At 37.0% G+C, this 26,718-nt stretch overlaps 2 protein-coding genes across 4 annotated transcripts in view; one reads left to right on the forward strand and one right to left on the reverse strand.

The window, feature by feature from the left end:
• Positions 1 to 8,056: 8,056 nt before the first annotated feature.
• On the reverse strand, positions 8,057 to 16,279 carry LOC121313392 (deubiquitinating protein VCPIP1-like). Its single transcript, XM_041245873.1, has 3 exons — positions 13,475 to 16,279; positions 9,691 to 9,777; positions 8,057 to 9,325 (listed from the first exon to the last, which is right to left on the reverse strand). The coding sequence occupies exons 1-3, from the start codon at positions 16,137 to 16,139 to the stop codon at positions 8,442 to 8,444; spliced, it is 3,636 nt and encodes a 1,211-aa protein (XP_041101807.1). The 5' UTR covers positions 16,140 to 16,279; the 3' UTR covers positions 8,057 to 8,441.
• A 369-nt stretch (positions 16,280 to 16,648) lies between these two features.
• Positions 16,649 to 26,718, forward strand: part of sgk3 (serum/glucocorticoid regulated kinase family member 3) — a 31,525-nt gene continuing 21,455 nt past the window's right edge. Inside the window, exons 1-2 of one of the 3 annotated variants that reach the window (XM_041245875.1) lie at positions 16,649 to 17,420; positions 18,246 to 18,411. The gene's annotated coding sequence lies outside the window, so the exon portion shown is untranslated. The other 2 variants (XM_041245876.1, XM_041245874.1) reach the window with 2 other exon arrangements.

Here is a 26,718-nt window from a genome sequence, read left to right on the forward strand (position 1 = left end):
ATAACTGACTAGTTTTAAGTATACCGATGTACATGAACCTAGAGCCACTTATCATACACAATACAAACAAGCGTGTTAGTTGATGCACTACGGTATACATATTAAAACTAGACTGTTCAGTTTATTTTCTAATATTTTCAGAAATCTAAAGGTGATGTAATATGCGCTACAATGGCCGTTTCATTGTTTCCTGGTTGACAGTAAATCTGGACAACCTATTTAAAATATTATTTTAAATAATGCACAGTGTATATAATACAACAAACAATATTCATAGGCTTTCAGCATACAGAAAAAATGACTAATTAAGCTAATGAGCTAGTTATTACTTGTCTAAAGTTGTTGTATGGTCTGTAATGGGCTTGTGCTGCCACCTTGTGGGTAGTTCGATAGTATTCACAACATGACAGAATAAACATGTTTTTTAACCAATCAACGAGCTGAGACGGAGATAAAAAACCCTTTTGATGAAAACCTTAATTTACTAAACAAAAAAAATATGCAATTAGTTTGCTGGCAAATAGGGTACAAGGGAAACTTGTTGAAGACTTCATTTTCTATTATTTTGTTTTTAACTATATGTTAAAACAAACATTATAAACACTAGTTTTAAAATATTATTACACATGAAAAAGTAACAGTATCATTGATTGTTTCTCTTTCTAAAATATACAAGTTGTGCACTTTTTTTTCATACAATTAGCACACTGTACAACCCTGAATAGGAACCAGTAATTAATCTACTGGCATGTATTTACAGTGCTGCGGGCAGGCTGTGCTACAATCCATTGCTTAAGTGAAATGGGTTTTTGGGACACTTTCTGTTATTCCATACAGTCACTTAAAATATGCATTTGCAAAGCAATAACTTTATATGTGTGTTTCTTTATATTAACATAACAGAGGTCAAGGACGAGAAATTTGGTTTCATTTTGTGTTTTTGAGTGTGTGAGTTAAGTGTACGGTACCCACGGTTTATGCCCATTTGCTTCAAATCGTCAGATATTCGGGCATAAACTTTCTCACTTCTGATGCACGACTCCAGATCTTCCTGAACACATCTATCTGCCCACAGAGAAACTACAGCCTGCACTTCTTCAGCGTCGCAAGGCTGTACTTTTCTGTCATCACAGTCTTTGCCAGCCATGTTTGTTGTTTTTTTTTTTCTTTCTGGAGTGAGCTGACTGACGTAAAGTAATAACGAAAATCCTTAGCCCAGTTTGGCTCGCAGTCGGGTTGAGACGGGTAAACTGCAGTTGGTATGCGCCTCATCTTGGCATCCAGGCTCTCATGGATCCAAGCTCCTAAAATTGCGCGCACACTAACACGTAACATTGTAAAAACGAAACCTTTTTATTTTAACCAACTAGAGAAGCCTGAGACAAATGTAAGTTTAATTCAGTCCTATGTGTTGAATCATGCATACGAGTATTAATACAACAGTTTTGAACAACCTAAAAGGCCTGATTTGATAAACTAATTCAGTCTCCCGTTTTGACCTGGAGACACCCGTTTACTGTTAACTTAAAAAATTGTGTCACGTTTAAAAGTAAAAAAAAAAAAATTAAGTGTCATGGGACCTTAACAGGTATGATATAATACTATAGATATATATATATATATATATATATATATATATATAATATAATATATATATTATATATACAGTGCCGGAAAGTTTACGCCCCCCTTTCATAATGTTACACCTTTGCTACATTTTGCTGTTTGTTTGCGTGTTTGTTGCGTCAGTGCCTCAGAGTATCATGCATTTAAATGAGGATTTTTTTCCCACGTATCTATACATCATATTCCACACTGTTAAGGGAAAAAAAAAATATTCAGAAAAAAAAAAATATTAAAAATACAAAACTGAAAGATCATGGATAAGTCTCCACCCGCCCTGAGTTAATACTTGGTGGAAGCACCTCGGGCAACAATTACAGCTGTGAGTCTGTTGGTTTAGGTCTCTACCAACTTTGCACACCTAGATTTGGCAATATTTGACCATTCTTCATTACAAAACTGTTCAAGCTCTGTCACATTCCTTGGGGAGTGTTGATGGACAGTAATCTTCAAGTCATGCCACAAATTTTTGATTGGATTTAGGTCAGGGCTCTGACTGGGCCACTCAAGGACATTTACCTTTTTGTTCCTTAGCCTCTCCAGTGTAGCTTTGGATGTGTGCTTTGGGTCATTGTCATGCTGAAAGGTGAACTTCCGTCCCAGTTTCAGCTTTCTTGCAGAGGGCAGCAGGTTTTCCTCGAGGACTTCTCTGTAATTTGCTCCATTCATTTTCCCTTCTGTCCTGACAAGTGCCCCAGTCCCTGCCAATGAGAAACATCCCCCATAACATGATGCTGCCACCACCATGCTTCACAGTAGGGATGGTGTTCTTTGGGTGATGTGTTGGGTTTGTGCCAAACATAACTCTTTGCATTTAGGCCAAAAAGTTCCATTTTCGGTTCGTCAGATCACAAAACTTTTTGCCATGTGGCTACAGAATCTCCAGAGTGTTTTTTTGCATTCTTCAAGCAAGATTCAAGGTGGGTTGTCTTGAGTAATGGCTTCCTTCTTGCCAGCTTACCAAACAGGCCAGATTTGCGGAGTGCTTGGGATATTGTTGTCACATGCACACTCTTGCAAAATTGCCATTGGCCTCTTGGTAGCCTCTCTGATCAGTCTCCTTCTTGCTCGGTCATCCAGTTTGGAGGGACGGCCTGATCTAGGCAGGACACTTATCCAACCAAGCTTTTTCAGTTTTTATTTTTAATTAATTTTCTACAAAGGTCTATAATATTTTTTTCACTTGGAAGTTGTGGGGTAGGATGTGTAGATGAATGAAAAAAAAAAACTAGTTTAATGCATTATAATTCCAGGCTATAAGGCAACAAAAGGTGAACATTTTGAAAGGGGGTGTAGACTTTCTATAGGCACTGTATAGAAACCCATATATGCTCTATCAAAAAATGTCATCGCCTGTGACCTCTGACGTCTCCTAAAGGTCAAATGTAAAACTGGCTCATTGCTCCATAGAGAGTGCAGATAAGGTCATAGTTACTATGGAAAAACGCTTCAAGCTTCAGACCTTATGGGAAGTAACGTCCACTATTGAAGCTGATTGGTCACATGGATGGAAACCGATAGATACAGTTAAACATCACGATAGACACTAGGAAGCCGTAAAGTTGCTTGCAACTCTAGTTAATATTGAAGACATAGGAAACCATATATAATCTATCCAAAAATAGCCCTGACTTTGACTATTGACTTTTGGTTATAGCGTTCTGTTTATTTTTTTAGATGAATTTTGTGCTGGAGGCAGGTGTTCTAGATTAGGTTTGGGTTCTCTTCAATTCAACTGTAGCTGAAGGCAATAACTTCCACTGTAGTGCAACTACCCTAAACCAACCAAAACCTGTCCAAACTTTTCGGCCTCCTATTGGACAACAGGAGACAAGATTTTAATGACTCGTAGGGACTCTTTTGTTCTTAGGTGACCTTTCAATAAACAAACCAAATAAATTCCTGTACTTTCCAATTGCTCCTATAACTGCATATAATAAAGACATTTTAAATAAATAAAGACAAATTACACAGTTTTATTGTGTTTTCACATGTGGACTTTAATTGATATAGAATATTTTTAATAGGAAATATATTCAATGCATTTTTTCCTTCATAATTAACATTATTTACATACATATTAAACAAATGGAGGGGCACATGTGCAGGGGGGAATACGCCTTATCTATATGCAATGGCGCAATGCCTGTGCTGCAGCTCAGCCCGCTGTCCTGAGGTGGTTCGGCAATGCCCTATTGCCCTATTCTGCCTATTATTATTAGGAGGACAATCCTCAGATGTTATTTCCCAACTTCAGACGTGTCCAAACTTTCTAGGACTATCACCTCATGACAGAAAGTGTTAATGGTTAATTGTTTTGAGAGGTCAAGCATTCTTAGTCAGTTCCTGGTTCAACAACCTTGTTCTGCTTAGAAAAGGTTGTCTCTTGAAGTTAAAGTCACATCAGTGTCATTTTATTAGAATTACATATATACACATTAAAATAATTCATAAACCCTCATATACCAATACTCATGTTTTATCTTATGCCCTTCGATTCATTAACATTTGTACTGAGAAATAAGTGGCCCAAGGATATTTATCCTTTCCCAGATAGTGCTCACAGGACTGTGGAATGCAGCACATGAATCTATGAAAACAGACCCTGGTATTACACCTGCACTCCCACCCTGGATCTGTATTCACAGAGTACTTGTAAATCTATAGTATGTCAATAAGAATTGTAAATATTTATTTCATAAAATTAAATAAACGTGCCCCTCATCTGATACAGAGAAATAAGTGGCAGAACATGATTAAACACAAGGCTAATTATTAAACTTTGATAAATCAATTGGCATATTAATTTCAAAAACTTCAGACTATTGGTCGGATTCAGATGTCTTGTGAGGCCGAAGTTTCACAGTTTGGTTTTCGCTCGACTCGACTAATACCAGTGGAGATCCACCAGTACCCATACCGTACCACACTGAGCCCTCACGGGTCGGTTAAAATAAATCTTGCTAGACCTTTATATTGCCTATCGCCACATATGGATATCAATATTTAAAATGTAGGTCAGTGTGCCAAGATTATTTTGTCAGATGTTTGTAAACACAGTAAATAGTTTATTTGTGCAAAGACTGATCCTGATGTAAAAGAAAAAATAAGTGCCTCATTAAAAACATAAAGCCATTTTACATAAAGGTTTCAAGATGTGTAAGGAAGGTTTTTTTCCCCATCCCTTTAGTGTTTTAATTAGTGCTCTTCAGTACAGAAAATACTTTAAGATGAAAGGTATAGTCTAGGCTCATTCATATTTGCAGTAACAAATACGCAGTGTAATGAAACGCAATGCAACTTGTGTTTAAAGCATTTTACTTTATTGCACTAAGATTGAAAATTCATCACACATGCAGACAGCAATGCCTTGGTAACTTCAAACATTTTATTAGCAAACAAAAAAAGACAAATCACAACAACTTCAATTTCTGTACAAATCAAAGTATAGTACAATATATACTATTATGATACACTGGTTTTACATTATAGATAATTAGTTCAGCAGCCAAAAAGCTAAACCAACTTCAGAGTGCTGAAAATAGCTAGTGTTGTATACTACCATCATTTTTATTTGTTTCTTTGAACTGACAATAATATACTATATTCTAGAACTGAACTATATACACACTATCACAGCCTATGTATACAAAATCTAACAGCATTCCCTCTCTTAGACAGAATGCTCCCAGATCACTATATCTTTTGGACAAAACCCCCAAACAAATGTAATTTAATTAAATTAATCAATCATTTTAATTCTCTGCAGCTTTTCAATTATTGCTCAGCATCCATCCTAAATGTTCAGAGGGAATTCCATGTTGTAAAGATCACATGCACAGCTTTCCTACAATGTTTACATTGGGATTGTAACTGCACTCTGCACACTCGCTGTAATAAGAGTTTCTATTTTATATGTAAAGGCAATGGCACACTCATTGGAGTGCTTTAAATTAAGCATGTTGTTAAGGATGTAAAGTCTGCTCAATGCTAATAAACATTTTTATGCTAACTGAAGCCATTATGATATTCATACTGGCAGCTATCCTTGAAGATTTAGAAGTGCTGTATTTAAAGCACCACATTTTAAAACAAACAAGTCTGATTTTAAGAGGGTCCCATTTTACAATTATGTGATTGTTGGCAGCTTCACCTTATGTGTTCCTTAAGTAAACTATAAGTTACACTAAAATTAACATTACATTTTTAAACATTGTTTTTTCAAATACGGTACTAAGTAAATCACATGTGGTACATCAGTTTAGTGGTTTATATCTACAGGGTGTTCAAATACAACTGACAACATCTTAAGGCAAAACAAAAAAAAAAAAAAATCCACTAAAAAATATTTCAAAGTAAAATGCATAGCATATGATTAACATCATGAAATGTTCTGCCAAGTTCTACACTATATATATATATATATATATATATATATATATATATATATATATATATATACACACACACACACACACACACACACACATTTCAGAATAGCCCTTCTTTCTTTGCATTCAAGGTGTTATCGTACTGTTTTCGATTACAAACCCTGGCAACCATTTAAAAATTTAGAAAAAAAAATATTTTTGTCTTTATCAGAGATGTATTTTAGCCTTCATGACACCGCAATTTCAATTCGTTTGTAAACCTGAGCTACTGTCTAATAAACATATACTGTAAAACTTTTCTGTGTTAAGTGCTTAACATTTTTTTCAGTCTCTAGAACACTGAATGTAAAATAAAAAGTGCATGACAAATCCCCTTAAGACTAAACTAGTTTTATTGTTAATTTGCGGGGTGAATTTAATTCAAAGCATAGCGAAAGCCTTACAGTTAAATGACAGCAAAAACACAAAATGTAAAGTATTTGATAACTGAGCCAAGATTGCAGTAAGCTGGTTTATGACTAAGGTATTTATTTTACAATATTTCAGTGGAAATCAATTTCAGTGGAAATCAAAACTTTGCATTTTGATTGGACTGCTTGAGTAAGTATCATGACTATTAAAACATAGATTTTTCAAAACTATATATTGTGTTAGTTACAATGTTCTTGCTCTCAGCCACTTAGTAGTTAAGAACTTACTGGGTTTCTTTTTCGTCGCTCAGTGCAGAAACTGGACAGAAAAATCAAAAAAACTGTAATATGGATTGACTCTGTGTGCAGGCTACTGCTCACAGGTCAGATTTAATTTGTTATGCGTAAGAAATCTACTCTTTAAATTCAAATCTCAATGGGCAAGGCAGCAGGAGCTGAGAGTCTTTGATAGAGAGCTTATAGTAGGTGCCTGGTTGTGAAGACCATGCAACTTACAGATGTTTCACGTGGAACAGTCTGATATTTAAGCTGATTTACAAACCTGATTTCCCTGAAGTAATAAGAGACTGTAACCAATGATTACGTATAACCGATACAATTTAAACACTTTGCAAATGTGTCCCCTAAAAACAGGAATGGGAAAAACTGTTTTCCTGCAGATTAGTGGCCTCTTGTGTTTAATCCTGTTGGAAACAACAGTTTTAAATCTTAACTGCGGTGCTGATTTTTATTAAGTCTTAAAAAAGTGAGGAAGGTGTTGGCAAAATCAATATTCTTTCCACAGTAATATATAAATAAGAACTGGGTCTGCTTCAATTCTCAGTGAACATCACTAGTACTGAAATGTAAACAAGTTTATGTAAAATGATCAAACTTCAGCTTGTTACACGCTTTTCAAGACAGGACTATAAGACATTCTATGGTTTACCTTCAACCTTTTCAAATGTGAATGCATACTTAGTAGTACTTAAAGATACTAAATAAAGTAACTGTGGTCCCCTACAACTACCACAATGCAGTATGTAGAAAAAGATTTATGTTATTTTGTCCGAGTTATGTGTTTTCTTCAATTAGTAATATCTTTACAACAACAACTATTTATATGTATATACAAGCCACGATTTAAAATAATGTGGTTTCTTTAAAAGCTAAGTTATGTGCTGTTTAGAGCATAGTTTATGAAAAAAAAGAAAAAAGAAAGAAAGCTGACTTTTTTTTCTGTCATTTTAAATGTGTACTAAATGAAGTAGAGGTTATCACTACACACCTGAATGTTTATAGATTCAAGGCTTTGCTTTTTGCAACTTTAAAATCCACAAAAGTCTTTAACAAGCCGTTCCTCTTCTAGTCAAATTATACCACCCAATATGTGCCCCTAGTACCCAACTCTTAAGAGTATTTTTAGGAATTAAGTCTTCCAGATCATGAACCCCACCCATAGAACAGGTTTTTCAGTGTCCAGCTGGCCGAAAGTTTTTCATCACTCTATAGAATTAACCAATTTTGCTACAAAGTTGAATGAAACCTGCTAAATAATGTTAGTTTAACATAATGAATTACATACCGCTTTGTCGTTTTCCATACACTTAATGAAAAACTGCCAAATTTAAATTATGGCTTCCGGTAGACTTTTGCAATATAATTTTTTCTTGGATCACATGATGTTAAATAACAAATCAACATTATGTTAATATAGTGCTTTTTTTTTTCAATGATTTCTCAATCCTAAAATTCTAGAGGATGCAAAACTTTTGGCCATAGCTGTATGTCCTGTATACAGGAATTTCAGAATCAGCCTGGGTAGCAGTAAGGCAGAAGCTGTAATATGCACTAACAATCTTATACTTGCTGCCCTGCAGTAAAGAGAGATAAAATCAATAATCCATATATTTTAATATAACCTGATGAACTTACTACGACAAGCCTTCTTTATGCAGTTTTTGCAAGTATCACACTCTTCCTTTTTTTCTCTTCCTGCACCATAACGGTTTGTCAATCAAGAGTGATCCATTGGCTCAGTAGCACCTGTCAGCTCTGTGTCCTGGCTATCCATTTCTTCCAGTTCCTCACTGACAACACTTTTTTCTTGGGCCCTATTCGCTGAAGTAGAGGGAAGTGTCATTTTGACAAGATTTGCTATGCCAATAGCAGCCACTTCCATGCCTGAAAGTTCTCGGTCACCAGTCTCTGGAACAGACTCTGTCACACTCGCCGGGGCACTTTCTGTCCTGCTTGCTGAATCTCCAGCATCTGCGTTCCTTTGAGCAGGGTCGGCAAGTAGGGAATCCCCTATGTTTTCCTCCTGCAAATGTTTATCCATTGAGGCCTGAATGGAAGAAACCATTTCCTGCAGCTTTTTCCGCTGGGCCTCAATCACGTTTGGGTCCAAGTTCCTTCCATCTTTCAGAGTTACAAACCCAGGAGCCATACGGATAAGCTCTTTGGCGTCATTAGAAATTTTAGTCAGAGAAGCCCCTTGCTTAGAAACACTAGCACTCAAATCTACCCCGCTGCTGTGCTTCCTAGAGATTTTCTTTTCTCTCGACTTCTGGTCTGGAGGAGAGCTGCCAGACGCAGTTCCTAGAGAATGACCTTTTCCCTGGAAAGCCATCACACTGTGTGGCTGCTCAGATTTCTTCCTCACCACGCCTCCACTCCCAAGTTTAAGTACACCATGCGAGGGACTACCCTCTCTGCTTCTTGAGGCAACCTCTGGCTGGAGTTGATTTAAGGCCTCTTTCACCAGGTCTTCAACATCAGGACCTACTGGAAAATGTCCTGCAGCATCCACGCACAATTCTAACCGGTCTTCCGCTGCACTGAACACAAAGGTCTTACCAGGGATATGGGGTAAAGTACAATGCTTACCATCCACAAGACCTGCAGAAGAAAAGACAGCGTGTTAACTAATCACTCTTTATAACTGACAGCATGTCCAAATGATTTATGTAAATGAGATCAATAAACTCCTACTGGGATAGCTGAAAGAAAACGCAAGACAGCAGCTGATGCTTTTGCAATAATTACAACAAAAGCTTTTGAAAGTAGGCCAATTTCTTTTTTCAAGACTGTGCTGTATATAGTTTAGTGGTTTTCCACCTTTTCATTGCACATGGCACATATGCAGCCCACCAACCACCATATGGACCACAAAATCCAATGCCTGACACTTTATTAGAGGTAAACTACTGTTAACAAGCAATAAATGACAATTGGTATTGGGAGGTTTAATTTAAAAAAAGTACCCATGTCTTTCTTCATAATGTTGTAAAACACTCCACCACACTGAAACAACTGAGGCAGCTTTTTTGCATAAGACCAGACATCTTCTCCTGTAAAACACAAAATAAAGCAAGTTAAGACGCAGGAATGTCAAAATTAAACATGAACACCACTGAATGAAACACTACTAATCTTCATGGTAAATCTGGTTTAATCCTCTTCAGTTGTATTGTACAGAATACTGTAGTGTATGAAGGAGGTCTGAAGAGACTCCATCATTGTAATTTTGCACTAAATAATAGCATGAGAGAAGCTGGAAACATGTATCTAGCACTTACACAACAAAGGCACTAACAGAATGTACCAGAAACTACCTATATGGACATGCTTTTAAGATTCTATAAAGACAGCAGCTCCTGGATGAAAATGTAATCCTAGTGCAGGGATGGAAATAAGATTCCCATTGAATAGCAATTCTGGTTTTGCTATGAGTTTAATAAGACACACCTCAGCTTGTTACCTATAAAGTACACTGTGGCTAATAAAGCTTGTGGTAAAACCTGTAATGGGCGAAACTGCTATCAACATGAATCTTATTTCCATCCCTTTGGGTCAAAACATAAATCTACAAATTGTTTCTCCTGTAGCTTTTGTTTGGCAATTTAATCAAGTGAAGTGTCCAGGGCTTTACAGAATTCAGTTTGCAATCTAAGAATTAAGAAAAAGAAACACAAGGTTTTCTTTCACTTTTTAAATTATTAACCATTTTAATATTTGATATTTCTGTTATGCCTACCTATCAAATTTGGGGCCTGACAGATTTATTGTATTGTTTCAATTGTTGTATCAGTGCAGGATATACATTTATTAAACTCAAAATATAATAGGATATTAAAACATGATAGCAAGTCTATCTAGGTCTTGTTTTGTAAGTTGTGACATTCACTTTAACTCTTAAAACTCAGCCCCATTCACTTTGGGACGCTAGTGCACCAAAGGTTTTACGCACATATTACTCAGGCACCATAAAAGCCACTTGTGCTCTTTCCAATTCCAAAATCTTGTGCTATTTTATCCCTGGTAACTCCCTTACCCAGAAGTGAAAATATTTAAAGTCACTTACTTTTTATTTATTTTTAAAATGGAAGAGGCTCCTGTTTCTTTTCTTTAAATAAACCTTTAAGAAACAAACTATTCTAAAAAGCATTGTACAATCTGAAAATGTGCTGAATATGTATATACTGTAGTTCTATCTCTACTAACAACTTTAATTACAATCATTGTTTGAAGAGGCTATCTTAAAATATAAACATTTAAATATACTTTGGCAAGTATGTGTTTTTTTTCATTTTATACAGGGGTGTGCAATTCATATTGCCCATCAGATCAGTAGTTTTTGTTTATTTATTTTTCCTATGTTCGTTTTGTTGCTAGAAAGACACTATTTCTAGAAAGCCAGGGAAGTTTCTGAAAGCTGAATTGCGAAGTCTAGCACCTACACAAACATTTTAAAAGGTGTTTACGTCCCACCCGTCACTTCTGATTGGGTAGCTGTGGAAGAAGCTGATCTTCTATTGGTTACAAAGAAACCCAGAAATGACAGCCTCTTGACAGGCACAGACTAATCTTTTAAAGTATTATTTATGTTTTTTGAGCAAATAAGTGATACTGCTTTCTTAATACATGAACCTGACATTTAAATGCACCAATCTAGTAAAGTTAAAAAAACAAACACCCCCCCCCCCCCCCCCCAAAAAAAAAAAAAAAAAAAAACAGCCACCACCACCACAGTCACTAAGGTATTAGCAGATTAGAAAAAATAACGTATCATTTATAACGCTTCATGATCAAAAATGTACTTGTTGGGATGTTTTGAAATTTTTTTAAAACAAACTGTAAAATGTACTGTTTAGAAGCATTTCAAAACAAATTTCCCTGGCAAAAAATGTAATGATTTTTTTTTATTATTTTGATTTTACTGTTGCTAATGTAGTTTGCTATTTACCATATTTACATTTATTTTTTTAATTTAAAACCCCACATTCAAAAAAAAAAAAAAAAAAAAGAAAAAAATGTAGATTAACAGAAGCAATGTAGTTATTTATTGGACATAGCCATCAATTTGTGAAACTATAAAAAACATGAAGATTGACATGTTTATAATGACAGAAATGAATTGCTTATATATGAGATTCTGTACAATATTTTATTATTTTAAAATAAGAGACTGTAAATCTCATGGCAAGGTGTTTGTGTATTAACTTATTTATGTGTTTATTTTTCAGTTAGAGTAGTGCAGGGAAAGAATGTTGCCCCATACCCCCCCCAAAAAAAAAAAAAAAAAAAAAACAGTGTTCCAATTAGCCACCATGAGACAAGATGTTAAATGAGGAAAAACAGCTGTAAAACGTTGTACAACGTTTTAAAAAAAAGTATATAATACAAATAAAAAAAAGAAAAACATGTTGTCTTTGCAGAATTTGATGGAACCGACTTTAACTATTGTGTGCATTTTGGTAGAAAAACAATAAAGAATGCAAAGAAACCTGACAGGTTATACACAAGTCCTTTAAAAATCTGGGGTTCAGCAGTTACAAAACTGAAAGAACGTCAAGAAAAATCAGAATTCCACAAAGCAGCAGTAATAGTTGCCAATGAGTTTGTATTCAGCTTATAGAAAAAGAGTGTAAAAAAAAAAAAAAAACAGGCAGAAGCTATTTTTACATTTGAATAACTCACAAGTATTGCTTATTATAGTTGTACTGCTGGTATGTTACTTAAATGTACAGCAAATGTGTTGCAAACTGCACTGAAAGGCACATTTCTTTAAAGTATGTTATACATTTGTTGAGGTGAGGTGGGGTCACAGGGAATCTTTTGTGTATCCTGAAGAATTCTTCAAGCTAGATCCGCCCCTGTTAATCAGTAATAGGCTGATTGTGTTTACTGTTAAAAAACCAAAATCCTACAAGTTATAGTGTACTTTTTTGTGTGTGTTTTGCGATGCGATGTTAAAACGTTGTTTGATTATTTAGGGTTTCTTTGCTCAGAAAATACTAACCAGGGCTGTCAATATACATCAAAATATAATCTAAAGAGTGTGTGTGTGTGTGTGTGTGTATGTAGATACTATAATCCTTCACAACTAAAATATTGCAAAACAGTGTACATTCCAATCCTCAGCACATTTTTTTAAATCATTTTATAGTAACTATAAAAAGCTAAAAAAAAAAAAAAAAAAAGAAGAGGGGGAGGGTGTCATTCAGGGGTTTTCAGGTATTTCAGAAATGTGTGGTTGATTTGATTACTGTACATGATTTCTGAAACTGCTTGTTAAAAATAAAATGTAACACAAACACAACGGTGAGGAAATTGCACCTATTTTTTTAAACAAAGTAAGTTATGCAAAATGGATAAAAACTGTTAAGGTTAAACGAAAGTGGTCAATTTTTTTTTTTTTTTTTTTTTTTTTTTTTTTAAATGATAAAAAGCAATCCTGCACAAAGAATCATAGAACACAGCTGTGTAAAAAAAAAATTGAAGACAACATTCCCTCTTCACAAAATTAAGGACTTTTAAGGAATATTTTTAATAATTGTTTATTAACATTCATGCATTTAAAAATTAGAATACACTTCTAGCCCTCTCTAAAACAGCTGATAAAGGTTCTATGAACTGCAGACTTGTTTTAATTAATCAATATATTGTAGGCTTTAAGACCAGAAGCTAAAATATACAGTAAATGTTGGTGGCAGCAGGTATCAAAAACATGTACAGTAAGCGCACCCTTTTAAATAATAATCTTACCCATTAAGGTTGCTAGAAGGCAGAGTGAAGACATCTCCAGATCAATGTGGTCCTGCAGTTCTCTAGAAGTCATTCTACTGGAAGTTGCTGGCTCCTCACTCCTAACGGAATGGTGTGAAGACGTAGACAAGGATGCGGATGTGGACGCTGTGTGGGCTGCTGCTGCTGCTGCCTCCTCCTCCTCCTCCCTGGGGTCCTTTAAAGTCTCCAGTGTCACCCTGTCACCATGCTGCAGCGGCACAGGCTCATTCTCCATCCCCTCTTTTGGGCGGGAGAGCTCCTTGGGAGGGAAACCATAGCGGATGCACTGCAGGGCTGGAGGAACAGTAAATTCTTTGGCAATGCTATTCTGCAGCTCCGAAAAGGTGGTCCCTGTCTGGAGTGTCAGCATGGCCTGCCGCCCGTCGGTGGTGGTTACACGAATCTTCTTTTCCTTGCTACATTTGGGGGAGTAGGGGGCTTTGGTGGGAGTGGCTGGAGCAGAGGGTCCATCTTGGGTTGGTCCAGGGGAGGCTGACCTAGCCTGTCCCTTTTGAACTTGCTTCAACTTGTCAGTTCTTTTTTTCTGCATTACAGAGGCATGCTCTGTGATGCTCTGCTGTATGCTGCGCTCTGTCTTGCTCATATTAAGCTCCTCCTTGTGCAGAGTCTTTGCTTTCTGTCCAGTTAAGATTATTTTTGTTGGTGGCTGCACATCCACAGCTACTTGCCCCTCCTGCACTTCCTCAAGCATCTGACCATGTGCTCCATCAATGGAAACAGGGGTATATTCATCTGGGTTCTTTTTGGCCGTGTGATTTAAAATGGTGTTCACTACCTTCTGGACTAGGATCTCGCTCCCAAACTCTCCAGGGAAATGCTTGGTGACTAGCTTCATTGCAACATCGTAAACATTACTATTCAGTGATGGCTCAATTTCGTATTGGAACCAGTACACAGTTTCTCTCACTATTCGTCCATTCCATTCCAAGGTGATAGGAAAGGCCTCAGGCAGGTTATCATATTCCTTCCCGTCCCAGAAATGCTTGAACCCGCAGCCGCACTTGCCTCCATGGGACCGAGTATTAGTTCTGTCTCCATCCAAGTAAACAACAGAGCCATCCCCCCGGATGTGGCGCACAGAGGTGCCGTGGCAATAATTGCAGGAATTCAAATGGGTTGACTTGTAGTCAGGCATAAGAACATCCTTTACAGGGTCATAACAGCACACCAGGTTGTTTAGAGGAAAGCTGTAGTTTTTGTCAGCCCTGAGTTGCCCATGTGTGGTTTTAGCCAGGTTATATAGCTTTCCGCCTGGGGCTAGCCACTCTGGAGGCACGTGGAGCTCTGAAAGTGCATTACAGATCAAGCAACGGTGAAGGCGGTTTTCTATCACTGCTTTTCTGGCTGCCTCAGTAACTTCTTCAGGCTGGACTCCTACTACACCAGTCCTCCTGTACACATACTGATGTACGTCTGCCACCAGAGATGGGTGGATGGCATGCTTGTCCATGAAGACCTCTTCCATTGCATGAACCAGTCTCATCAGATATTTATCCTGCAGGCTTCTGTCCCCTCCAATTATGCAGCTCCCATCTGGCTCTAATTGTATGTACTTCTTAATAAGTTCTTGTGGGACTCCCCAGGCTTTGGGGAGCAGCTTTGCAGGCAGTCTAGGTAAAGAAGCATTTTTTATTCCAACAAGAGGTATGTAATGGTTGCGACCCGAGCTGCTCCAGGCGATACAGATTGGCTTGTTAAACTGCCCGTCCTTCCCCATGCACTTTTCCTCAGGCACCAGTCCAGGTAGAAATGTGGCAGAGTAATCACCAGAGCTTCTCATTCCACTCAGAGAGTCCAACAGGATGATGGGACGGTGCAACACATTTGCCAGTCCAAAAATATGAATATTCCGCAGTCCCAGTGGTACCCCCTCAGGTGGGACAAACAAAGGGTCACACTCATTGATGATGTCCTCCCATTCAGCTGCATCAATGAAGTCTTGAAAAAGTGCCTTATAGCGATCTAAGTTTTCCTTGAAATTCTGTTTCAAGTTCTCCCGTAAAGCATGCCAGAAGAGCTCTCTACCCACCAGTGCCCTGGACACGGCATGGACCAAGCAGTGACCATCCCCGTCAACATGCACAGGGATCAGGCACTCTTGATTCCCATTGGCTTTCTTCATCTCCTCCAGAGTGTCATGCAAGTAAATTAGGCTTCCTGAACGATCTTTGCCATAGCCAACAGTACTCACATGCTCCTGTTCAATTAGAAATGCCCTATCCCCCAAAAGAAAACAGTCAAACATTTCTCCCTGGTTCATTTCCCTCAATAGTTTGGCTTTCCCCGTTTGTTTATCCATTCCATACCTGGTGAGAATTGGAGACAGCAGCTTACAGTGGTAGTTGGACAGCCCCATCACTTTCACCAACTCGGTCCCTTTTTTGGGGGCACCCGTCACCCCAAGTAGCGCATTTCTGAGCAGATTGTGAAGCACCACGTCTGGGTCGGTGACTTCTTCCACATTTTGGAGGTTCTTCTGTTCATGGCGTTGTCCGCACTCGGTACATTCAATACTAACAGAGCCATAAGCAGGGTAAAACAGCCTCGCCTGGCACTTTGGATCCGGGCAGGTACCAGACAAAATACGCTTGTCCTTTTTTTTCGACCCTTGCTGAAGCGACATTTTTTCTAATAAACAATTGTTAAACCCTTTGCTTAAAAATCATTCTAAACGGCTAACTAGCGATTTATAAATCTTGTTTTATCTAACGCAGTTATCGCTATTACAGGTCACCAAAAACACGGAAGCGGTCCTTTTTTCCCCCGTCGACTTTTCACTGCCTGTTTAGGAACGTAGCAGATCGTCCATCGTCCTAGGAAATATGGGGATTGTAGTTTAAAAAAAACAAGCCCGCCTTCAGTGCTTGGGGAAATTACATTTACAGAACTACATATCCCAGAAACCAGTACGACACCAATTCAAAGACGCCCGAAGGTAGTCGGGAATAGTAGTTTCTTTTGTCACAGAACTTCTATTTATTGTACAAAAAAACCCGAACACAATTCACTACAACTACCACAAGTCTTAAAATATTCATTGGTTTTGTTTACCTAGTTCGGTGCATGACTGGCCCGGAAGATATCGAAAATGTGACCGGCAGCTGAATAAAAAAAAGTTTCCGGTTTCTAATTTTACAGCGAAAAAGGTATGCGTCATGCATATGCGATGTACTGCCTATGTCTGCTAATTGATAGGTGTTTGTTTATAAAAGCATGCAAAATAACTTTCTGCATACACACAAAAAGACTAAAACCTAATGCTTAATGTAATGTGTATGACCTGGCCTGGATTTTTTTATTTTTATGTTTGGACTGGTGATTAAGAAAGAAGTCTGCTTTTCTGTGGCCGACCCCAGAGAACGTGTGCGCTTTTACACTTCAATATCAGAGCAGTGGCGTCGGGGCCTGGTGTTAATGTTACGATAAGTAACTGTTTTCACTGTAAAGAACCGCAAAGCACGCACACGTTCCTAACTGCGTCTCTTTTAGGTTTCAGCAATTAGTAATTTGGAGATGCAGACACAGTCACAGAAAGCCAAATGAAATGTGGCATCATACACTAGTTTGAAATAATTCTCCGACAATGTATGCTTTGTTGGAACCTCGAGTATTTTTCCACTAATGGACCACTTTCCAAGGATGAAAATCAACCTGTCGTCATTTTTGTATTGCGGGTGGTTCTATGTGAAAGGTTTCAGTTTAGCAACCCTGAAGGAAGCCGGCTTTTTTCATTACTGTTCTTGATCAAGCTACCAGGAATTCTGCTTTAAAAATCTGAAGCGCCACAGGTGCAATACATACCATAATTAAGCGACACTCTTAAACACCCTTCAGTTTGGTCAAGTGTGTGTTTTTAAAGTTAACTGCAACGTTGATACACGCTATCTTCTACGCTGATGTGGCCGTAAGTTTGGACATGGGAACTGTGTTGGTTAAAACGTGCTGGGATGCATATGTCAGCCGGAAATTATAGTGGACTGCATACTGGTAAATCTCGATGTATTCAGTGCTGGCAAATGTTATTTGAGGTGTATCCATAAATGCTGTGATTTAAGCAGCCGATGACCTTGGTAATGGAACAGAACAAACCATGGGAACACAATGATGCAAAAAAAAAAAAAAATGCCCATATGGGTAATTAAGTATGGGTGTTTACACTAACAAGTGATATAGTGCTGAATGAATGAGCTGAGGCCTCAAATACAGCTTTACAGCTGCACAAATTTGCCTAATTGAAGTAGTCCAATTGTGATAACTAGCTGTTAGGACCTCAAAATCTCGTCTTCCGGTTTAAGTATAAATTTAAGGAAACAGATTACTGTATATTGTTTACATTGGCATATCTTTATGCAGTGTAACATTTTGTGTTCCTTAACCTAGCCCTATTGATATCACATCTTCATATGCTCTCTGTGTTGTTTTTTTGTATGATACTTTTTTTTTTGGGCTTAATCAAAAACTTAAAATGTGAAAAAAGGAGAGAGGAAATTTACTCTTAAATTTATGAAAAATATTTGACAGCTGGATTTGATGGTGTATTACCGGGATGTGCCGCTAGAGGCAGGCTTTTCAGTCCCCGTTGTACTACGACTAGCGAAGTCCCGTGACTTAAAAAACTGCACTGAACTTTGAATGTGTTAAGTATAGACGTTCTCATCTAGGCAGCATTTCAAAGAACGTTGATTGACATGGATGTAGTCGATATTTTTTTTTTGTTTTGTTTTCCTAGGGAAACATAAATGCTCAATGACATAACTACTACTTCAAAACAACGAATCTTAGTGGTCTGGTTTACATACATTCGTTCGTTGGCAGTGTCCCGACACGTCATTGATAACAATTCACTTGAGGAAGAGGAAGAGAAGAAGGAAACTTTTAAAAGTTTCGCAAAGCGGGTAAGTGTAACAGTTTGAATATTTTGACGCTAATCTTTTGGTAATATTATGCTATTAATCGAACGTATGCTTTCAGTCAAACTTTATTTAAGAAGTGTATGCATTGCAATTAGAACTTCAAGGTTGTTTTATATATATATATATATATATATATATATATATATATATATATATATATATATATATATATATATATAGTAAGAAAATTATTCAAATTATTAATAAATTACGCCGGGCCTTTTACTTTTTCAATTAACTAGAAACGTGTTTGTGTAAGAACAAGCAGGCTGAAGCATTACAAATACAATTATAAACAGCTGTTGGTGCTTGTTTTTCCATCAGTAACTTGCTGTCATTTTGCAGTATACGTACTAATCTGTATATTACTAGATAGTATTTGGGTACTATACAGTAAGCGATAGTATTTTGTTGTAGCCTACTGGTAAGTACAACACGCATGGAGTAAATTAATTCACATACAAATATACTGTGCCGCAGGTACAGTATATTATTTTTCAAATTAATGAGTCGGTTTAAATTGTGCATTAAGGTTATACATGTAGCTATAGAGCCGCATAATTGTTTATATTTTTTATTTTAAAACAAAGTAAAAACTGAAGAAAAAATGGTATAATCTCGATGTAAATAACCGTTTACAAAACGTGTAGACCTAATAGTTACTTTCATTGAATGGAATTGTGTAGTCTAAATTATAAACACTGGGTACATCTTAATTTATGTTTACGTTTAGTTAAAAAAAAAAAAAAAAAAAAAAAAAAAAATCAAACACGACAATGGATTCGGAGTTTATCATTTAGCCTGGTAAAATATTTGACAGAATAAAAATTATGGCTAGTTGCACTGGGAGATACAGGTTTATTAAATAACGGCGTTAAATTATTTGAATATTGGATCAAATGAGCTGGTGTATGAAGAACTGAAACATTAACATTTACTCACTAAACAGAATCCTGTCATCTACGGTATATTTACAGAATATACCTTACTGTTTCTGAGTTAATTACAAGAAATAATGAGAAATCTAAACTTCAAATAAGAGACACTGTGCTGCACCTGCCTATGCTCCATGTTCTACCACACTTTAAAACTGCAGTCTTAATTAGAATATATTGGATGTGCAGCAATACAGTAGTATCTCTCCCATTAGAGATTCCGTACCACACACACACGCACACATTTTGTTACAGTAGCCAAATAACAAAAGAAGAATGGTAATCCACTACCATATTTTATTTGTTACATAAACATTTAAATACATCTTTGGAAATTAAGAGCAGTTTCAACAGGAATAAAATATGGGTAATTCCACACTAGCAACGTACATTCTACCCTCATTATACCGTGAATCTGATCAAATAAAACTATATCTAATACTGTATAATTAAATGCACACATGCAATTATTTTCCTCTACAATTTAATAATTGTTTGGAAACATTAAGGAATTTGGCGGTAGTTTTGCAGCACTGTCAGTAGCCTGTATCTTTATTTTTATTAGTAGTGAAACATTTCAGTACAGTAGCTGTCACTATCCAAAACAGATAACATATGTAACGACATTTAGATATAATTGTCTAACTAAACAAATTGGAATATTCATGTGCTTGCTTAATGTACATCCATGTATTTTAAACCGAGATACGTGTTTCAAGGTTTTTACACCCATATATTGTTTTTAGTACATACAGTACTGAGACTTATTAATCCCCTGATTTAATATAGTTGTTCCCTTACTGCAAATGTTGTTGAAAAAAAGACATTTTTCTTTGCAATGTTTAATGCATTTTTTTTTTTTTTTTTTTTTTTTGAGAAACAACAATTGTCCAGCTGGTTCTCATCGACATTCCACAAATTCTTAAGTTAAATTACAATGAATTCTGTGTAGTGAAAAAAAACAAACAAAAAAAAAGCCTTTACGTAACATAGAATTTGTTATACTAAACCCAGTGAATTAGATTTTTGTTCCAGTTAGTAGAAATATGAATATCATCATTAAAACTGAGGCACTGCTAATCAGTGTACGTAGTGTTAAGCTGTTTGACGGTTCTCTAAAATATGTTTACTCGTGATGATCGGTTTCTTCAGTACATTAAATCTGAGTATAATAACGCTTGTTCATGCTTGTCTGTGGCATGCTGATTTCGAAAGGAATTCCCCTGTGAAAGAAAAGCTAGTTGTGTTAACATTAAAATCAGATACAAGTCTGGCATCAAACTTTTCTGCATAGAGTACATGAAAGATTATTAAGAAACAACAGTGCACTTTACAAAAGGGACAATTTCTCTTTGATTGTAGTAACGATAATAAATGAAGCTGCTATCCTTTGTAAACGTGAACAACTAGAAAAGTCTACATAGGTGATATCCAGTGGTTTAAGAAACAGGTTTGTAACCAGGAGGTCCCCGGTTCAAATCTCAGCTCATTTACTGACTCACTGTGTGACCCTGAGCAAGCCACTTAACCTCCTTGTGCTCCGTCTTTTGGGTGAGACGTTGTTGTAAGTGACTCTGCAGCTGATGCACAGTTCACATACCCTAGTCTTGTATCTTGTAAAGCACTTTGTGATGGTGGTCCACTATGAAAGGTGCTATATAAAAATAAAGATTATTATTAAAATGTGAATCTTTAACCTAAGTGCTGTACATGGCTTGTCGTTCATATGACAGAATAATCTGTTATGTCAGTGGACATGTGGAATGCTTTATCTATTTCTAGTGTAGTACTTGTCAGTTTTAGTAAGTACTGACAGGTTTTCGAAGAGGGCTGATATTTAGAAAGTGCATTTAGAACAGGCTTTTCTGTACATTTTAAAACAAGCCCCCCAGTGAACTGTTTCTCAATGAATAGCTACTGTATCTCAAACGCACAATGGAAACGTCCTTCACAAGGATGATGGCCTTCACCTGTCTTGAACCGTGTTAAAATCGCTGATGTGTAAAACACATAAATTAATCCCTGGGTAATAAAACTGAGTGTCAGATTTCTGTGACACAGTGGTGAAATAGTTAATGTTTTGCTCAATGTTAAGGTGCTTCATGTGTCCAGGGGCTTTGTACATTCTAAACTTAAACAACAGCAGTGTGTGTGTGTTTTTTTTTTCTTTTTTTGTTTTTTTTTACTGTAATTAACATAGTAAAAGTCTGTTTTCCATGTAGTGATTCTGGCTAGTTGGAAATTCAGCTAGGTTGTTAAATATAAGTACAGTCATTTCAAGTGGGTGCTTTGTTTACAGAAGCATGTAGAGTTTTATTTACAGAATCTCACTTAACCTTGCACAAGAATTAAATACAACTTTGTGATATACAGTACTTGGAGCATATTGTACAGTAGTTAATTTTTTTTAAATAGATATTGAGGACAAGCTGCTCTTTCTTTTACCAGTCTGAGAAGTAAGTACTATTATACAGTATCTTGGCACAGGATATAAATGAGTTATTATTAATCATGTTTGACAAATATTTTCAGTTCTAGAATGAAAGAAAGATTTGTTTCTTGACATTTACATGGTGAAAGTGGCAGGCACTGTGATGACTAAAGCTGGAGAAAGAATACACCTCTCTGTGATTGGCTTGTGTCGCAAAAAAGATTGTTGATATCACTCCCAGTTTTTAATCGGTCATTACTACTTGTGTTTTTAGACAGTATATACCCTATAGTACCAGTATTTACTAGATTATTTACAATACTAAATTCTGGGTAAATACTGTATAGGGATTTGTGTACATAATTGGAAAACCTCTTATTTTAATTGTTATGAAACTTGGTCAGATTGTGGGGATATATGGCTATGTCTCTCTGTCTGTATAGCCATCCATCCGTGCAGCACTGTATGTCCCTCTTTATATACGTGTCTTGAAGATAATAGGTTACAGTATTAGTCATTTTATTCTTTTCCATGATGCTGTTGAACATACTGTTCATGTATCATTGTCAAGGTCATCCTCTTTTTCAACATGCTGATAGCTCTAATTTTGAATTATGTTGCTGACATACAGTACTTTTTTTTTTTTTATTTAGAACTGTATGCCATTCTTTTTACCTTGATCTTTAGCTGCAGTGACTGTTATTATCCCTATATGTATGCAGATAATCTCGGGTGTAGCCTGCACATATAGAGCCACCCATCCAATTGTGATGAAACTTGCTGTGGACCTTCTTTTGCAAGTGATTGAGTGTTTGGAATCAAGTGGTAGCCCTGTGGTAGATGTGTGCATGTGTCTTGACTGCTTCCATTGACTGCTGTTGAGAAAGTTGGATTTGTCTCTGTAGAATTAATATTGTTTATTGTTGCCAGGTTGTTCCGTTTAGTTTTTGCCATTTATTTTTTAAAGTGGAATCGGGTAATACCCTGCTGCAGGTAACAGCAGTGGATAGTTCTTAAGTTCAGACAGTGGCCAGAAAGCTTAAACGTGAAGGTAGCATGTTTATTGACATCTAAATCTACTTTGGTGTGTCTACTTCATGATTTCCATTACATGAGAGTAGGTGTTAAAACTTCATGCTGATATTGGACTGCTGTCGCCTAGATAAGCACCGACTAAGATAGCTTATTTTACTGTAAACTAATGTGATCCATCTGCGTTTCCTTCCATTTGATGATCTAGATATATTTCTGCCTGGTGTTGATGGCTGAAGTGTAATGCTGGCTCCAGGGAACTCAGCCTATTTTGCCTCCCTAGCGCATCAGCATGACCTGTCTGGACTGAGCCTTAAGAGGGCTCGACGGTGAATCTGGCATCCCAGTATCACCCCCCTCCATCCCCCACTCAGCTAAGCCCAGCTTACTTACCTTCCTTTTACATCAACTTTTTTTTATTTTTACTGTGCTTGAGATCCCCAACCAGAATCTTTTCATCTCAACCAGAGCCAGTTGCTGCTCCTCTCTGCTGCTTCAGATAAGTTCTTCACTATGCGTCACAACTCTTGAACACTGAATCCGATGTCTCTGAGAAACCAGGTTGTGGAGTGTGCTTCAAATCCTCGACAACCCACCTCCACTGGGTAAACCTGGGCTCTCCATCCTCGCTGTTCTGCTTCAGCAGCTAGTTCGGCGTACCAAAGTTTCTTTCTTTCATACACCTCCTCCACAGCATCCTCCCATAGCACTGTTAACTCTACCAGGTGAGCAAGGCGTACTGATCCAGACAAGACAGTATCAGATCGAAGTTTAATGGTGGCAATCTCAGGTGGGAAAATGAGCCATTGTCCAACATCTGCCAGCATTTTCCAGTCTCTAGCAGCTTCCAGCTGTCCTAGACCAGTTTTGTTTTTAATAGCTTTTCTTGGAGGTTGCTCTCCTGGTCGAAGGAATTGAACAATGGCATAAATACTCACCCAGCAATCATTATTTTAATAAAAATATAAATTTCTCCTTTTTAAATTTAAAACAGTTGAAGTATAGAGGATGTGATGAGAACTGAAAGTGGACGGCATGGTTTTCTCAACATATGAAAAGCAGATTCTGCTGCAGTGGCACTGTTGAGGTGTAGTTTCCGGTGATTCTCAATTGGGTTTAAATTGGAGAAACATGAACAACATATTGGTTTGAAATCACAAATACAATATCTGCACTAGATGCTGTACTTAAGCCCCTTTCACCCTTAAATGCAGCTACTGTGCCGTCTTAGAGATGTTTAAAATAATTATTTAAAATACCCATTCACACAGCACAGAATTGTGCAATCTATGCCAGTATAATACTGTCATAACCCTTTCACATAGCCAAAGGGATCATGTGAGTACAACTTTCAAAGCTGTCAGTCAACAGGTCATTTTCATGGCAACTGCGATTCGCCCATAAATTCAGGCATTACTCACTGTCCCTTCTGTTTGTGAATTCTCCTTGTCAGCTCGTAAAGTTAACAATTCCTTAACTTATTCCAGACTCTAATTACTACCTCGTTCTTGATCAGCCATTGTATTTGAAAGAAATGAAAGCGTGTAACACCAACGACAAAAATACCCAACATACTTGCAGTCATAATCTGAGCTGTCATAACTTGTCTGTGTGAAAGGGATATTGTTTATATACCCTATTACAGGATATCATTGTTATAAAATGTTACCTTTTTGCACTCTTTCTTTGGGGATTTTAAATTCTTAATTTAAATCTGATGTCACTGATGATGTACTGTAGCTTTAAAATGCACTGACCCTTAAATTATATTTCATAGACTCAGCCAGGCTGTTTTCAGTAATGCAACCATTAGCATTGTGGTCTACTATAGGGTTTGCGATCTGAATTGTGTTAAATTATTAATTCAGTGTAGGCTTTGTGGTTTTATTACTTGCCTGTAAATGCTGGTAAACATCATGCAATTATTGTTTTACATTTTTTAATGTGTACTGTAAGCAATTATATGCATTGCTCTTTTTCAAGTTGCTACTACTAATAATAAAATGATACATTTTGTGTTTGAAAATGTCCTTTCTAAATTGTATGCGCTCATGTCAGCCTTGTGTGCTTTAAGAAAAAAAAAAATCTGATAAAGAGAAGCTGTTCTATTCTGAAGACCTGGAAGGCAGGGGTTGTGTTCACACGGTAAACAAGGAGGGATGCAATTCCCCAAGGATTCCCAGAAGGGTTTAGCTAATTGCACAGGGGGCTGCTGAGTGTGGCCATTCTGATTGTGCTTTGATGCAGCTCATTCCCCTTTAGCAGTGCACAAGGCTCCTCTCCTATTGCAGGTTGTGTTGTGCCTCAGCCTGGGTGAAACTGCTTCAGAAATGCTCTGTGGTAAGTTTATCTTTTGTATTAGGCAGAAATTGCTACATTCCTACAGCACAATGTGCTACCCAACAATGTAGATACGATTTCCTTTTAAAGTGTTTTTATTTAAAGATGTCTGCTTTGAAGAGTGGTCAAACTACTATCCATGTACAGTGTTATTGCCTGTAACCGCAAATTTGAAGTACAGCTACAATAACAATAACTAGTTTGCAATTGTGAAGCAATTTAAGAATAGGTTAATTTTATTGCCGTCCATTACGGCTGTTCTGAAATACCATTGCTAGATTTCACTGCAAGAAGAAATGATGCTGATAATTACAGATTATCAGAGTCGGGGATGGTGAATTTACTGTAGAGCTTGGTGATTTACATTTGAACAATACTGATACTGTAGTACTAATTAAACATCCCCGTAGAGGTGCTTATACTGTATGAGTTTTCAAACCTGCTTATTGCACCCACAGTATTGTTTTTATTTATTTTTATTTTTTTGGCAAAGCTTCTGCTGCCACAGTGTCAAAGCCTGGTACTGTATCCCAGAAACTTAATATTTCATAGATAGTGACTTCATATTTGCAGGGTTGTATGAGCATGTCATGGTAAATGTTTTGCTGATGCTGACCATTACCTTGACCTCTGAACTAATATGGCAGCCATGTTGAGGCCATGTGACTTTTGAAGTTTCTGCATAGCTGACAGCTATTTGAGTTATTGTGTTAATGTTTCATACACAGCTGTATTTGATTTTTTTTACTGAAGTTCAATTGATAGTGCCTAGTAGAAAGTAACCCTTTCACTGGAGAATTGCTTTAACCTCGTAATATAGAACACATGTTTTGGAATACAGTAGGATGGATCTTTACAGCTGATCCACAGTTCTGTTCTATGATTCTCTCAAAGTCCCATTAACCTTCTTCTCTGCCACTTTGGAGTTTTTAAAAATTGTAGGGAAACTTTCAAGCAGCATGTGATCATTCCTGCTGCACGTTCCAAAAATGGAGGAAATGGAGTGGTGCTGCACTTATAAATGCACTAAAACTGTAAAAGATGGGAAAGCACAGGAACAGTCTTGTGGACAAATAAGTGGATCCTGAATTGTGAGGAGAGAGGAGCCTACCATAATCTTTTAAATGAGCTACGCTTAACTTATCACAATTTTGTTCATATGGAGCCAGACACTTTTGAGGAGCTGGTGAGGCTTGTAGGTCCACGAATAACCTGAAATGACAGTAATGCATAGCAGGATTCCAAACCATGTCATCTTCTTTAGAAGTCACGGTCTTGCATAGTCACTCATGCTCACAGTCTCTCCTGATTGGCTAAAGGCTAAATGTTTCTTGAAAATATTTTTAAAAGTAGAACCCTGGTCTACTCAGAAAAACATATTTTCTCTTTTCTGGAAAAACAGAGACATCCAATAGACACGAAGAAACATATTGTATGGAAACTTGCTTCCTCGTGTATATGTTGGGCTTTAGATTATGTATGCTGCTGGAGGTGCTTTGTTTTTTGTTCACAAAAGTTCCCATTTCTAGTTTTGTTAGGTTCCTTTATTTA

The sequence above is a fragment of the Polyodon spathula genome, chromosome 3 (genome assembly GCF_017654505.1).
Source record: "Polyodon spathula isolate WHYD16114869_AA chromosome 3, ASM1765450v1, whole genome shotgun sequence".
Classification (NCBI taxonomy): Eukaryota; Metazoa; Chordata; class Actinopteri; order Acipenseriformes; family Polyodontidae; genus Polyodon; species Polyodon spathula.